Source organism: Rattus rattus, chromosome X (genome assembly GCF_011064425.1).
Source record: "Rattus rattus isolate New Zealand chromosome X, Rrattus_CSIRO_v1, whole genome shotgun sequence".
Lineage (NCBI taxonomy): Eukaryota > Metazoa > Chordata > Mammalia > Rodentia > Muridae > Rattus > Rattus rattus.
Genome location: NC_046172.1, coordinates 109415815 through 109427982, shown reverse-complemented (window position 1 = coordinate 109427982; position 12168 = coordinate 109415815). Strand labels below are relative to the sequence as shown.

At 41.6% G+C, this 12168-nt stretch overlaps 1 protein-coding gene across 1 annotated transcript in view; it reads left to right on the top strand.

Annotated features, from left to right (window-relative positions):
* The window catches only part of Tenm1 (teneurin transmembrane protein 1), a 175006-nt gene that overhangs the window by 133666 nt on the left and 29172 nt on the right, over positions 1–12168 (top strand). Inside the window, 1 exon segment of the mRNA XM_032889476.1 lies at positions 11845–12017. Within this exon segment, the coding sequence (XP_032745367.1) occupies positions 11845–12017 (173 nt within the window).

Here is a 12168-nt window from a genome sequence, read left to right as displayed (position 1 = left end):
ATTCTTTGGGACTATTATGAAGGGTTTGACTAATATTTTTGAGTATTTGCTAAGTAGTACAAAATATTCCAGACACGTCTAACCTTTGACACTGAGGCACAATGATATCATCTACTAAGTTCACACATGAGAGCTATGAAGTCAACTTACAAAAAGTCACAAAAATCCCATAATCTTTTAAGTCAGTTAATGAGTTTGTATTGACCTTCACTCATAACTATCCTGAAGTATGTGAAGCCTGTAGGCCACAGGCTGAATGTGCCTATTATGTGTGGAGATGGAACCATTAATAAACAAAGTTCCATTTATTCATGGACCTTACATTTTACTGGAGGAGAATAAGTTGTATAGTATTTCAAATAATGATATTATATGAAGAATATATGCATACATATCTGTGGTATGAGATGTATTAATAATTTGGGGCTAGTAAGATGACTCAGCAGGTTAAAATGATTGACTCCAAGTCTGATAACTTGAGCTTGATTCCAGAAACTCATATGGTGGAAAGAATGAACTGATTCCCACAGATTGTTCCCTGACCTCCCCCTTTCTGCCATGACATAAAAAGATAGATAGATAGATAGATAGATAGATAGATAGATAGATAGATAGATAAAAGAAGAATGATTAATGCTTACTGCTTACTGTCAAAGTAGGTGTAGGATTTGTAGGAAAAAAATGAGTCAATGACAACTGCAAAATTTTTGGCTTAATTCTTTAAAAGGGGAACAAGAATACCCTTGGCAGGGGAAGAGAGAGGCAAAGATTAAAACAGAGACTGAAGGAACACCCATTCAGAGCCTGCCCCACATGTGGCCCATACATATACAGCCACCCAATTAGACAAGATGGATGAAGCAAAGAAGTGCAGACCGACAGGAGCCGGATGTAGATCAGACCTGAGAGACACAGCCAGAATACAGCAAATACAGAGGCGAATGCCAGCAGCAAACCACTGAACTGAGAACGACCCCCGTTGAAGGAATCAGAGAATGAACTGGAAGAGCTTGAAGGGCTTGAGACTCCATATGTACAACAATGCCAAGCAACCAGTGCTTCCAGGGACTAAGCCACTACCTAAAGACTATACATGGACTGACCCTGGACTCTGACCTCATAGGCAGCAATGAATATCCTAGTAAGAGCACCAGTGGAAGGGGAAGCCCTGGGTCCTGCTAAGACTGAACCCCCAGTGAACTAGACTGTCGGGGGGAGGGCGGCAATGGGGGGGAGGGTGGGGAGGGGAACACCCATAAGGAAGGGGGGGAGGGAAGGGGATGTTTGCCAAATGTACATAAGAAATACTCAAGTTAATAAAAAAAAATAAAATAAAAAAAAATTTTGGCTTAAACAACACAATCTAGAATTTCTACTCTTAAAAGCGAAATATTGTACAAGACATATTATAAGGTAAGAGCCTAGAAATTCAATTTGTGACAATTCGTTAAACATTTAAATTTAAATAGATGCGTCTAGGTTTGAAGAGAAGCTAATAATCAACATTTGGACTCCACCAAAGGTTAAAATGTATTTAAATATATGAAGCAGGTGAGATTGCCAGAAAAGTGAGAATAGACTAAGAAAAGCTAGCAGCATAATGATCCAGAAGTACCTCATAGTTTTTAGCCTAAGAACAATTGTCAAAAGAAACTGAGAAAAGGAGGAGCTAATGTTGTTGTAAAAATATAAAAATAAAAAGTAGTAGTAGTCTTTTACCCCGCTGGGTCTACACCTCGGTGCCCCAAGATATCTGCTAGATATCTTGGCAGAAACACGTCCCAGCCGCACACTTTCCTACACTCAAACCCTCACATAAAAGAGCACACAACACAATAATCTTAGATAAAATTGATAAGATATAATTGCCCACTTAAACATACAAAGCCGAGTACCATCCATCCCTAGGAACATTAATAACAACCTATAAATACACAGAGCAGAATCTTAACATCACCTACCACGGCTTCTCCCCTCTCTCTCTTCTGTGTCCTGTCTCCTCCTCTTCCTTCAAACTTCTCTCCCACCCATCCTTCCTTCTCCTCCAATGACAGGCCTCCTTCTATCCTGTACCTGCCCCTCACCTGTACTTTACAAATTCAATGGCAAGGTTCTGGTGAAGTCACCTGATTCCTGAGTATGTGACTAGGCAGCTGTCCTTTGGGCAGTGGAATTAGCATCAAAATACAGATAACTTCAGGACAAACCACAACAAGCTAGAGAAGTGGCATGTACTGAAAGCCAATTGGTTTAGTCCAACCCATTTATGCTCTTAAACAAACTGCCTTAGACCAGGTCATTTATAAAAGATAGGAATTCACTGGGGCGGGGGTGGGTGTCAGAGGAGAGCTCTGTAGAGTCGATGTTCTCTTTCCACCTTTACATGGGTTCTAGGGCTCAAACTCAGGCCGCAGGGGCTGGGCGGCAAATGCTTTGTCCCACTAAGACATCTTGCCAGGGGATAGAAAGGCTTAGATTAAGGCGTCAGCAGAATCAACATGTAGGATGAGGTACTCTCTGCTTGCATGATGGCACCTCTTACTCTGTGTCATCATGTGGCAGAAGTAGGGAGGAAAAGAGGTAGGCTATTTCCCTACAACTCACAGATCTCATTTTGGGGACAGAACCCTTATGACCTAATCATCTCCTAAAGACCCTCTCTCCTGCCCTTGGACAGATGGCTCAATAGTCAAATTCACTGGCTGCTTGTTTCAAAGAACCTGGGCTTAATTCCCAGCACTGCATGGCAGCTCACAACCATCTGTAACTCCAATCCCCAGGGATCTGCTGTCCTCTTCCATATTCGGCATGCAAGAAGTACACAGATACACATCCAGGACAAAAAAATCTATGCACATAATACTTGAAACAAAATAAAATAAAAGTTAAAATAAAACCCAGCTTACAAATATTTCAACTTAAAAATTTGGGGGATGCATTCATAATCCATCCCTATACAAAACAGATGATTCAAAAAGGAAAAGGGAGGGGAGTTTAGAACGCAATGGTAGGTCACCAGCTTAACATATACAAGACCCAGGGGACAATGTCCAGCATCCCCAGAAAAAAGATGACAATGTATCAGACATTAATAAATAAGTTGATCCTAAGAATCAACCATTGTCTCTGAAGATCATTATTTACCTGAAAGGAGGAAGATTCTACAACACAGTAGAGGACTCAAGCCTGACTAGCACAGGTCAGTGAAAGACTAGATGGATGCACAAATATTCATAGCAACACTGTTCATAATCACCATGAAGTGTCCACCAAGTGATGAGTAGACATGCATAATGCAATCTACCAATATCATGAGATAGCATTAACTCAGAAGCAGAAACAAAGTCTTGATATGTACTAAAACATGAGTCAACCTCAATCATTGAGTGAAAGAAGCTAAACACAAGGCGAAAATATCACATGGTTACATCTAGAGAAAATATCCAGAAAAGGCAAATACATATAGATAAAAAATAGACTAGTAGTTGCCAAGAGCCGATGAAAGGAATAAACTGGGGGTATGGGCAGGCATAATGAATAACGTTTGTTTACGGAATGACAGAAACGCCCTGGAAGTGGTGGTGATAGTTATGTAACATAACCAATGTGCTGAAACATTAGTAGCTTGTACCCTTTAAAACGCTAAATTTTATGGTATGTAAAGTATCTCTCAATAATAATAAAAAAGAAAATAGGAGGAGAGAGATTGGACACAGTAGATAAAGAATTACTTTGAGGAGCTTTGCTATAAGGAGTAGAAAAATTTGAACTGGTGTCAGGGGAGAGAAATGGAGTGAACAGAAGGGACTTTTGTTGTTGTTGTTCATTTTTTCTTCGATTTGGGTTTAGGTTTGAGGCAGGGTCTCACTGAACAAAGGGTTTCAGGCCTTGCTGGCCTGAAACTCACTATGTAGACCAGGCTACCCTTGAATTTATCGAAGATTTTAGTGAAATATGTTTGCTTGCTAACGGGAAAGGTACAGTATAGAGATCAAAATGTATGATGCCCAGTAGAGAAGAGAGTGTTACTGAAGGAGCAGCTATCTCCTATTGGCACCTTGAAGCAGAGACAATGTGGTAAGCAGTATCCCCCAGACCTGTCACCAGGACTCGGTGTGCAGTCAGGAAAGTGGGAGCTACTAACATCCTTGTGGCATAACCAATAATGAGTCTCTAAGAAATAAGAAACACAAGCATCCACATGGGAGTATCCTTGGAATTTTATGACCATGAAGAATAGTTAGAAGTCATCTTATGAAAGAGGGAGTCCCAGAATAAGGAGGTAACTTGCCCACTCAGATTGCTTGTTGGCTAGATCTAGAGTTAGACTTATTCTTTCTGCTCTACACCTACCACAGTGAGTTCCATAACAGAGTGAACATTTGAAACCACAAGAATGATGACACAGAATGTGTAGAGCCACAAGAGGATGTGAAATATGAGAACATCATTAGGTGAACAGGAAGGCTATTCTTTCTTCTACCTCCTAACTCCAGCAAGATGCATGCTGAACTGGTCAAGAACAAATTACATGTGTTGAGAGAGGATACCTCTTCCTTTTGAAGCTGTTTGTTCTCAGGCTGAACAGCAGCCCCTAATAAACCACAGCCCCTATCCTATCTTTCCTGGCTATGTAAGAATGCATGATTCTCGCCATAACAATATGCATAAATAACCTATCTTCAGCATGTGTCTTGTTTCATTTATATCCTTTATATCATTTATATCCAGTCCTGGATATTCCCACAAAACTGTCCTTGTCCATCTGAACTTTGAGAACACAGAATTGGAGCTCCTATCTCAATCAGGGTCAGAAGAAGGCTAAGCATAATAGAAACTGAAATGCTCACCTAAATCCTCAAGTATTTCTATAAAGGGAGAGCGTGGCTTCTTTCTTTGGTTAAAGGGGACAAATTGTTTTCCAAGTCAAAAACAGAATTCTGTTGTGAGATGAGATAAGAGCGAAGCAAAGTTTGTCAAGATGGGGACCTGCTGTGTAGAAAGGCCCACGAGAGTAATCTGTTCAGCTTTTGATTATCTGCAGCTATTGAGAGAAAAACTGACACAGTCGACCCCGAACAGTGGGTAATGCAAACAGAACTTAAAACAGTCTCTTGTGCAGCAGGAATATAGGGGCTTTTACTGTGTGATGGAATATTGTTTAAATAGTTCATTGGTTTTCCTAATTGTTTGATTTGGACCCAGATCAAAACTACACACCCCAAGTATTAGCACTTGAAGCTCCACTGCCCATAAGTGTCCTAAGTGTCAGAGTGCAGGGGTTGGGGGCGGGGCAGGGATGAGAAGCTGTTCACAGGGAAATGGCTAACAAGGAGGTGACTGTCAACATAAGAATAATGCTAGAGCAAGGAGAAATGCATTCTGTCCTAACAAGCTAATGGACCCCTAATTGTAATTGACCCTATCACAGTGGACATCCAAGGGACAGACCTTGCTCCTAACACAACGGGCAAATCCTCTTCACCCTTGGAAGTGAAATAGCAACCGTGATGCTTTTGCTTATTTTTCTGGCATTTTCCTGGCAAAAAAAAAACTTCTACTACATTAAATAAAAAAAGCCCCAGGCTGAGGCAAGAGAATCAGTTGTGTCTGCTGTCAGGGTGAGCAGAGTTAACAGTTCCTCAGTCCCTCCTGCCTTTTATGGGAAGTCCTTGCACTTGGGAGGAAGACTTCTGTATTTCCATGTGTTATTGATCTTTGGGTCCTCTGCCTTCTCCATTTCTAGACTCTGCTAGTTCGTTTCTTTCCACACAAAAAGCCACTTAATGACAAGTGAGAAAAGCTTTCATAATATTTCTCAATACTTTCTAGAGTATTTTTCCAATGCCGAGTCTTGTCAAGGGTGGCTAATGGGGGATCGCCCTTTCGCCCAGATAAGATTGTAATGGGGAAAGGCACATAAGCCATATCTTTATGCAGAAAGTTTCACTCGATAGCCACCACTTCAAACACTCGAAATGGAGCTGGAGAAATGGCTCATCCATTTACTGCTAAGGCTCACAAGCCAAACATATGCAAGATTGTAGCGTCTTCTACAGTCATGAGATAGAAAAGAAACTAAGGTGCTATGAGGTGCAGCCCTTACCTCCAGGCAAGCAAATGACTACAATCTAGCAAAAATAGGACTGAGGATGGAATTCAGTTGGTGGAGTGCTTACATAAGATGTATAGGGCCAGGCATTCTGTCCTTAACCCCATCAAACCACCATCTCAGGTACCTAAAAGATTCTAATCCAGCCTTGGCTACATGAGACTATCAAAAACAAAAATAAAACCACTACACATGGAAAGAAGCATATAAAAATATGGACCGTTCCCTCGGGTATCTAAAGATAGACTCAACATCTTTGTTCAAATACCTCTCTTTGTCCCAAGTCTTGCTATGACTCACTAATGAAGGAAACAGAATTTGCAGTAATGCTGTAGAAAAGCAAAATGAAGATTCGGAGCTCATGGAGGCAGAGAACATTTCAGGGGCTTCAAAGAAGTTTAGCTGCATTTTCATAGGACATCTACATAAACTGAGTTGGTTCTCTTGTCCTATTTGCTTTGTGTTGCTGAAACACCGAATAAAAGAGACTTGAGGTAGAAAGGCTTTACATTTACCTTGAAGGTTATTTCCATCATTGAGGGAAGTCAGGGCAGGAACACAAAACAGGAATCTGAAGGCAGAACCTGAAGCAGAGACCATGGTGCTTACTGGCCTGCTCCCAATGCTTTATTCAGCCTGATCTCTTATAGCACCCAGGGATGGCACCATCCACAAGGAACTGGACTCTCCCACGTCAATCATCAACCAGAGCGATGACTCACAGGCTTGCCCCCAGGCCAAACTGATGGGAGAATTTTCTCAGTTGCGATTCCTCTTTCCAGATTACTCTAGCTTATGCCAAGCTAACAAAAACCAAACAGCAACCCTCCCAACACTACTGGAGATGATTCTGTCTGCTCTCTAACCCACTATTGCTCGTGTTGAACAGTCCTTTCCATTTTTTACTGGCAATGTCCAATTACCACTAATCTACCAAATGAGTGAATGTAGTGAGAATTTATGCCACACTCTGAGAATGCAAAGATGACTGAGAAGTCAAAAGATGTGGACTTACAGTCCAGGGAGGAAGGCAAGTCCCAAGGACACGTGACCCCAATACATTTGATAAAAACAGAAGTTCCTCATCCTTCCTTACAGGACCTGAGACTGTAACCTCCTCACAATCTCTACTGCTCCCAGTCTCCCCACATGTAATTTGCTGTCATCAAAACACTGACCTGGTCACACTATTCCCCACCACACCCCCAAAAATGTCTTTCCACACCTCTACATTACCTTCTTTGCCCCTACATAACTTCATGTTTACCTTAAGAGCCTAGTAGACCAACCCCGCTCTGTGCTCACTCCTCCAGCATTCTCTCCCGCTTCCTTCCTGAAGGAACCCTGTTCTCAAACAGCATTCCCCAAGGACATGCCACAGAAGCCTGCGCTGCTCTTCCTGTTGCTTTCTTTGAAATGTCTTCTTTCCCTCCTCAGTCTCTGTACACCATCCAGGATTGAAACATCACCACCTCATGATCGTCCTCCCTCTTTTTGCTCAGCCTACCAGGGAAGAGATTTCAGCCTTTATTGGGTTTCTACAGTTCTTCCTTTACATATGCACTAGCAATAGCCTGGGACTAGAAGGGTTGTTTTGGTGCAGCTCTCATCTGCCCTACTAGAGACTGTGGGTTTCAGGAAACACTGTATCCCCAGGACCTATAGCACATGACTCTATTAGCTGAATGAAAGTCAAATGAGAACACAAGGGCACTGTGGACTTGAAAGTGCATAAACAAAAGCAAAATACTATTCCTGGTGAGAAAGATGGGATCCACTATTTCCTAAAGAATGCTTATTAGATTGGTCAGTTTTGACCTGAGGGAGTATAGAGGTCTGACTTCTTTGTCCTTCCGTTTAAAAAATATAAATAATGAATCACACATTTATTAATCTGAGTATTTTCTAGTAAGCAAAGGTAGGGAAGCTCCCAGCTTCTATTCAGTGCAGTTTTAGAACTGGCTTAAATGCTCCTCAGGGGAAAGATCGCACTATCCTTTATGAGAAAAGATTAGACCAAATATATTTTTAATAATGTATAAATATAACTTCCCCCAACTAAAGTATATCCCCTCAAGGATAATGAATTCTAGGAGCTGAAAAGATGGCTCAGCGGTTAAGAGCACTGGCTGCTCTTCTAGAGGATCCAGGTTCAATTTCCAGCAACAATAGGCCCAAAACTGCCTATCACTTCAGTTCCAGGAAAACCATCTTCTGGCCTCCATGGACACTAAGGCATTCAGATGATGCAGAGACGTGCATGCTGGGAAACCACCCATACACATCAATTTTAATTACTTAGTTAATTAATGAATTTTAAAAAAGATGAATTTCCTTTGCATGCTCTACCAGAGTACATACATGTGAGCATGAACACACACACACACACACACACACACACACACACACACACACACACATACTATACCTACAGTCTATCACAGTGCTGAACTAAAGGATAAGTGTTCAATGCTACTGTTTCCTTCCCTGTAAGAACACTGCAAAAATCAATCTAGAACTGAATATAATGATAAATCTCCTCTTACCAAACCCACTTCTAATGGCTAGCAAGGCAATACTCATTGCCTAAATGGCACATTCCCATTGGCAGAATTTTTGAGCCTGGTTAAATGAGCTCTCTATACTGCCTGGAGAAAGGAGGGGGGCGTCCCCTTGTTGTGGCCTGAGGGGATCTGTTGAAGCATATTGGTTTGTACTCTGCACCAAAGAATGCAAGCTCCAAAGGGAAAAGCACGACATGAGAGAATTTTGATTAAACTTGTTTCTTTGACATTCAGTCTGGAAAGATGCATTCCCCGGTGATGGGAGTTGGGGAGGGGCGAACTCCAGCAAGCCCTGAGAAATCAAAGGCTCTCTTTCTTTCTTGTCCACTTTGAGCCATCTTTCCAAACTTGAGGGAATTACCCACTGATGTTTCCATCTGCCTGTAGCTCTTCCTTTGGTAATGACCCCACAGAAGAGAGGTGGGCCTCTTTCTGTTTTGATCCAGGGCCATATAAATGATTGAGTGCATGAGAGACACCACACTACAAACATTACCAAATGCAACTGCTTTGGAATGGGACAAGCAGAAGGTGGCTATGGAAGAGGGTGAGGGCTGGAGTTCTATGACCGAGCTACGTATACTTTGTAATAAGAATGCCTGCCCAGCCACAGAGAGGAAATGAGGCAAGATGACTTTCTAGTCACTCAGAGTCTAGACAAGCCTTTGGCAAAGGTTACTTTATTCCCTAAACCATTGCCTCCCTCTTGAGAAGAGGACCAAGCAGTACCCTCCCACCTAAATCTGAGTAACTCCAGTTTTATCCAGAACTAGCTTTCCTTTCCCAATGCACGTCTGTAGACTTGGGAAACAGTGACAGGAACAGAGATTGAAGGACTGTGCTTGTGATGTTGCGAATAAGTAGGAAAATGCATCTCTGGCAAAAAAAAATATGGCTTAGTGATAATAGATATTAACTAGATCAGTTGGCAAACCGAATTTGTCTCCAAATCTTTACTGTGATTCATCAGACCTTTGGACTCTTGCCTGCATGTGCATAGATGGCTCTCAATGGGATCTGAACTTGTCTTTCTCTCACAACCACACAACCACAACTATCTTTCCTATGGGATGTTGTTCAAACTCAAGGAGAGGGCTGGGTTATAGCTCCGACATAGAGCTCTTGCTCCAAATTCAATCCCAATAAAGCAAATAAATTACAAGACAGGTCTCTATGACTAGGAGGGGGGAAGTAGTTGCCCCCCAAATGAAAAGTCAGTTGACACTTTTACCTACAATATTTCAGGGCCAATGTCCTGCAGGAATGAAGGACAGTGGCATTGGTTAAGATTTGAGGCAAGCCCTTAGAATCCAGGAAAGGAAAAGCAATGAGGCACAGTTGCCCAGGCTGAATGGGGATCGGGAAGGAACTGCTGCCTAACCCAAGCTGCTAGACTGGCACACTTCCTACTGAGGAAAGCTTGCAACAGCTGCCCTCTATCTGCAAATTGGAAACTTTTCCTATAGGGAGCAGCAGGTTGATCGCTTTTAACTATAAAAGCTGGACATTGTTTTTGTCCTCTGGAAGGACCACCCGGCAGACAAAGGCTGGAGTTCTATCTAGCCCTAGCCCTAGCCCTAACACTAACACAAACACAAACACTAACACACAGCCTGTCTATGCTGTTTCTGAACGGAGGCTTGCTGCTTACAGGTGCAGAGCCCTAGAGCAGGCTGTGAGCAAACAGGCTGGGCAAAGGAAGGATTTTGCCATTAAGCACAGGCACAAATAGTACTGTTGACAATGAGTCCTTCCCTGCACAGTAACAGCACACTGAGCATTTTGAGTGAAGCCCATTTAGAACAAAACAAAACAAAACCCAATGAAGCAATATAACAGTTGGAGTGTCTGTAATGTCAAATGACCAATTTGTCTGATTCTCCGTGTGCGCGCACACACAACTGTTTTAACTGATAATCTATGTGTGTCCATAGACATAACATATACATAGGAAATTGAACTTGAAACAGCATTGTGTATACTCTCAAGTGCAGCTCCCTGTTCTAAGACATGGTCTAGCCAAAAGTTGGTCTAGATTTTAAATTTTCAGCAACTACTTAGGGCCGAAGCCCTTAAAATCTGATGGGATAGCACTCCTCCCACTTCACAGAAAGGAGAGTGGAAGAGAGCCAGACTCACGACTGTGTCTTTGCTGTGTCCTGTTCACTTTGGGTAAAAAAAATAAAATAAAAAATAAAAAAAGAATATAATTGTTTAACATTTTAAAAGCAAATAAAAGTGCTTAAATATTTTGCAATTCGCAACTTGAAAGAGGAAACATTATGGGTTTCCAAGTGTGTGTCTTTACTTTTAATGAACTGTTCATTTTTCATGGTTCCATTGGCAATAAAAGACCAGCTCCACATCAAAAGCCTTCAGGGAGACAGTTTCCATTTGGAGGACAGTGAGATTGCCAATAATTTTGATTTAAAAAAAAAAAAGTAAACCCACTAGACTATATTTCCAGATATGGGTTATTGCCTATTATCTCAGGTAATTATTATTTTGTGTGTCTTCTTCATATAAGCAAATTACAAAACATTTATATACTATACTCTGGAAAGATAAAAAGAATTTAAGTGATACCAAGATCAAGGGCCTCCAGAATGTTTTAATGAACATGTTTCCATTATCCTCTGTGCTTGTTCATTTTGTTGGAAGAATGATTCATTCATTTCAAATTTGGCAACTTAAACGGCAGCAAATGATAATTTTTCCCATCACAATGCAAAGTCAGTTTATTGGCCTGCTTGGGCTTTGAAGATCGGTTCCTGGCTCTCTTTCCTTTGACAACACCACCCTCTGCTGGCTTTCATAATTCATCACCAGTAGAGGGATCGACCCAAATTGCAGAGGCCTCCCTGGAACACTGCACACAGCAGGACATGATTCATAAATCAGGTTTCCATCGTGGTGATTCATTACCAGATATCTATTTTTTCTGTAAAACAGCACAGCTCAAGAAAGTCATCAGGAATTCAGAAGCTTCGAAAACTACCTTCTTTTGATTAATCATCTCTCTGACCTTTTTCTTCTTATTGAACAAGGTTAATAATATTTGTTATCACTCAAAGTAAAACTATATTAGCTTCCAAATGATTTTTGCCTTGCAAAGGCCAGTTGTCACTGCCAGGAGGCTTCAGACTTGACGTTTGTTATGTTCCTCAGGTACGACCCCGAGGGACATCTGACCAATGCAACTTTTCCTACCGGTGAGGTCAGCAGCTTCCACAGTGACCTGGAGAAGCTGACAAAAGTGGCACTAGACACTTCCAACCGTGAAAATGTCCTCATGTCAACCAACTTGACAGCAACCAGTACTATCTACATTTTAAAGCAAGGTAAATGATCTTCAGAACTCCACCTGCTTTAAGGTCTCTGGTCAAACGTAGGCTCTCTATTAAGGAACTAAATTCCCCTCTGATTAAGAAGATGGGTTCTCCCTTCCATTTTCCAGCTGGAACACAGACGAATTCAGACTTTTCACAAGTT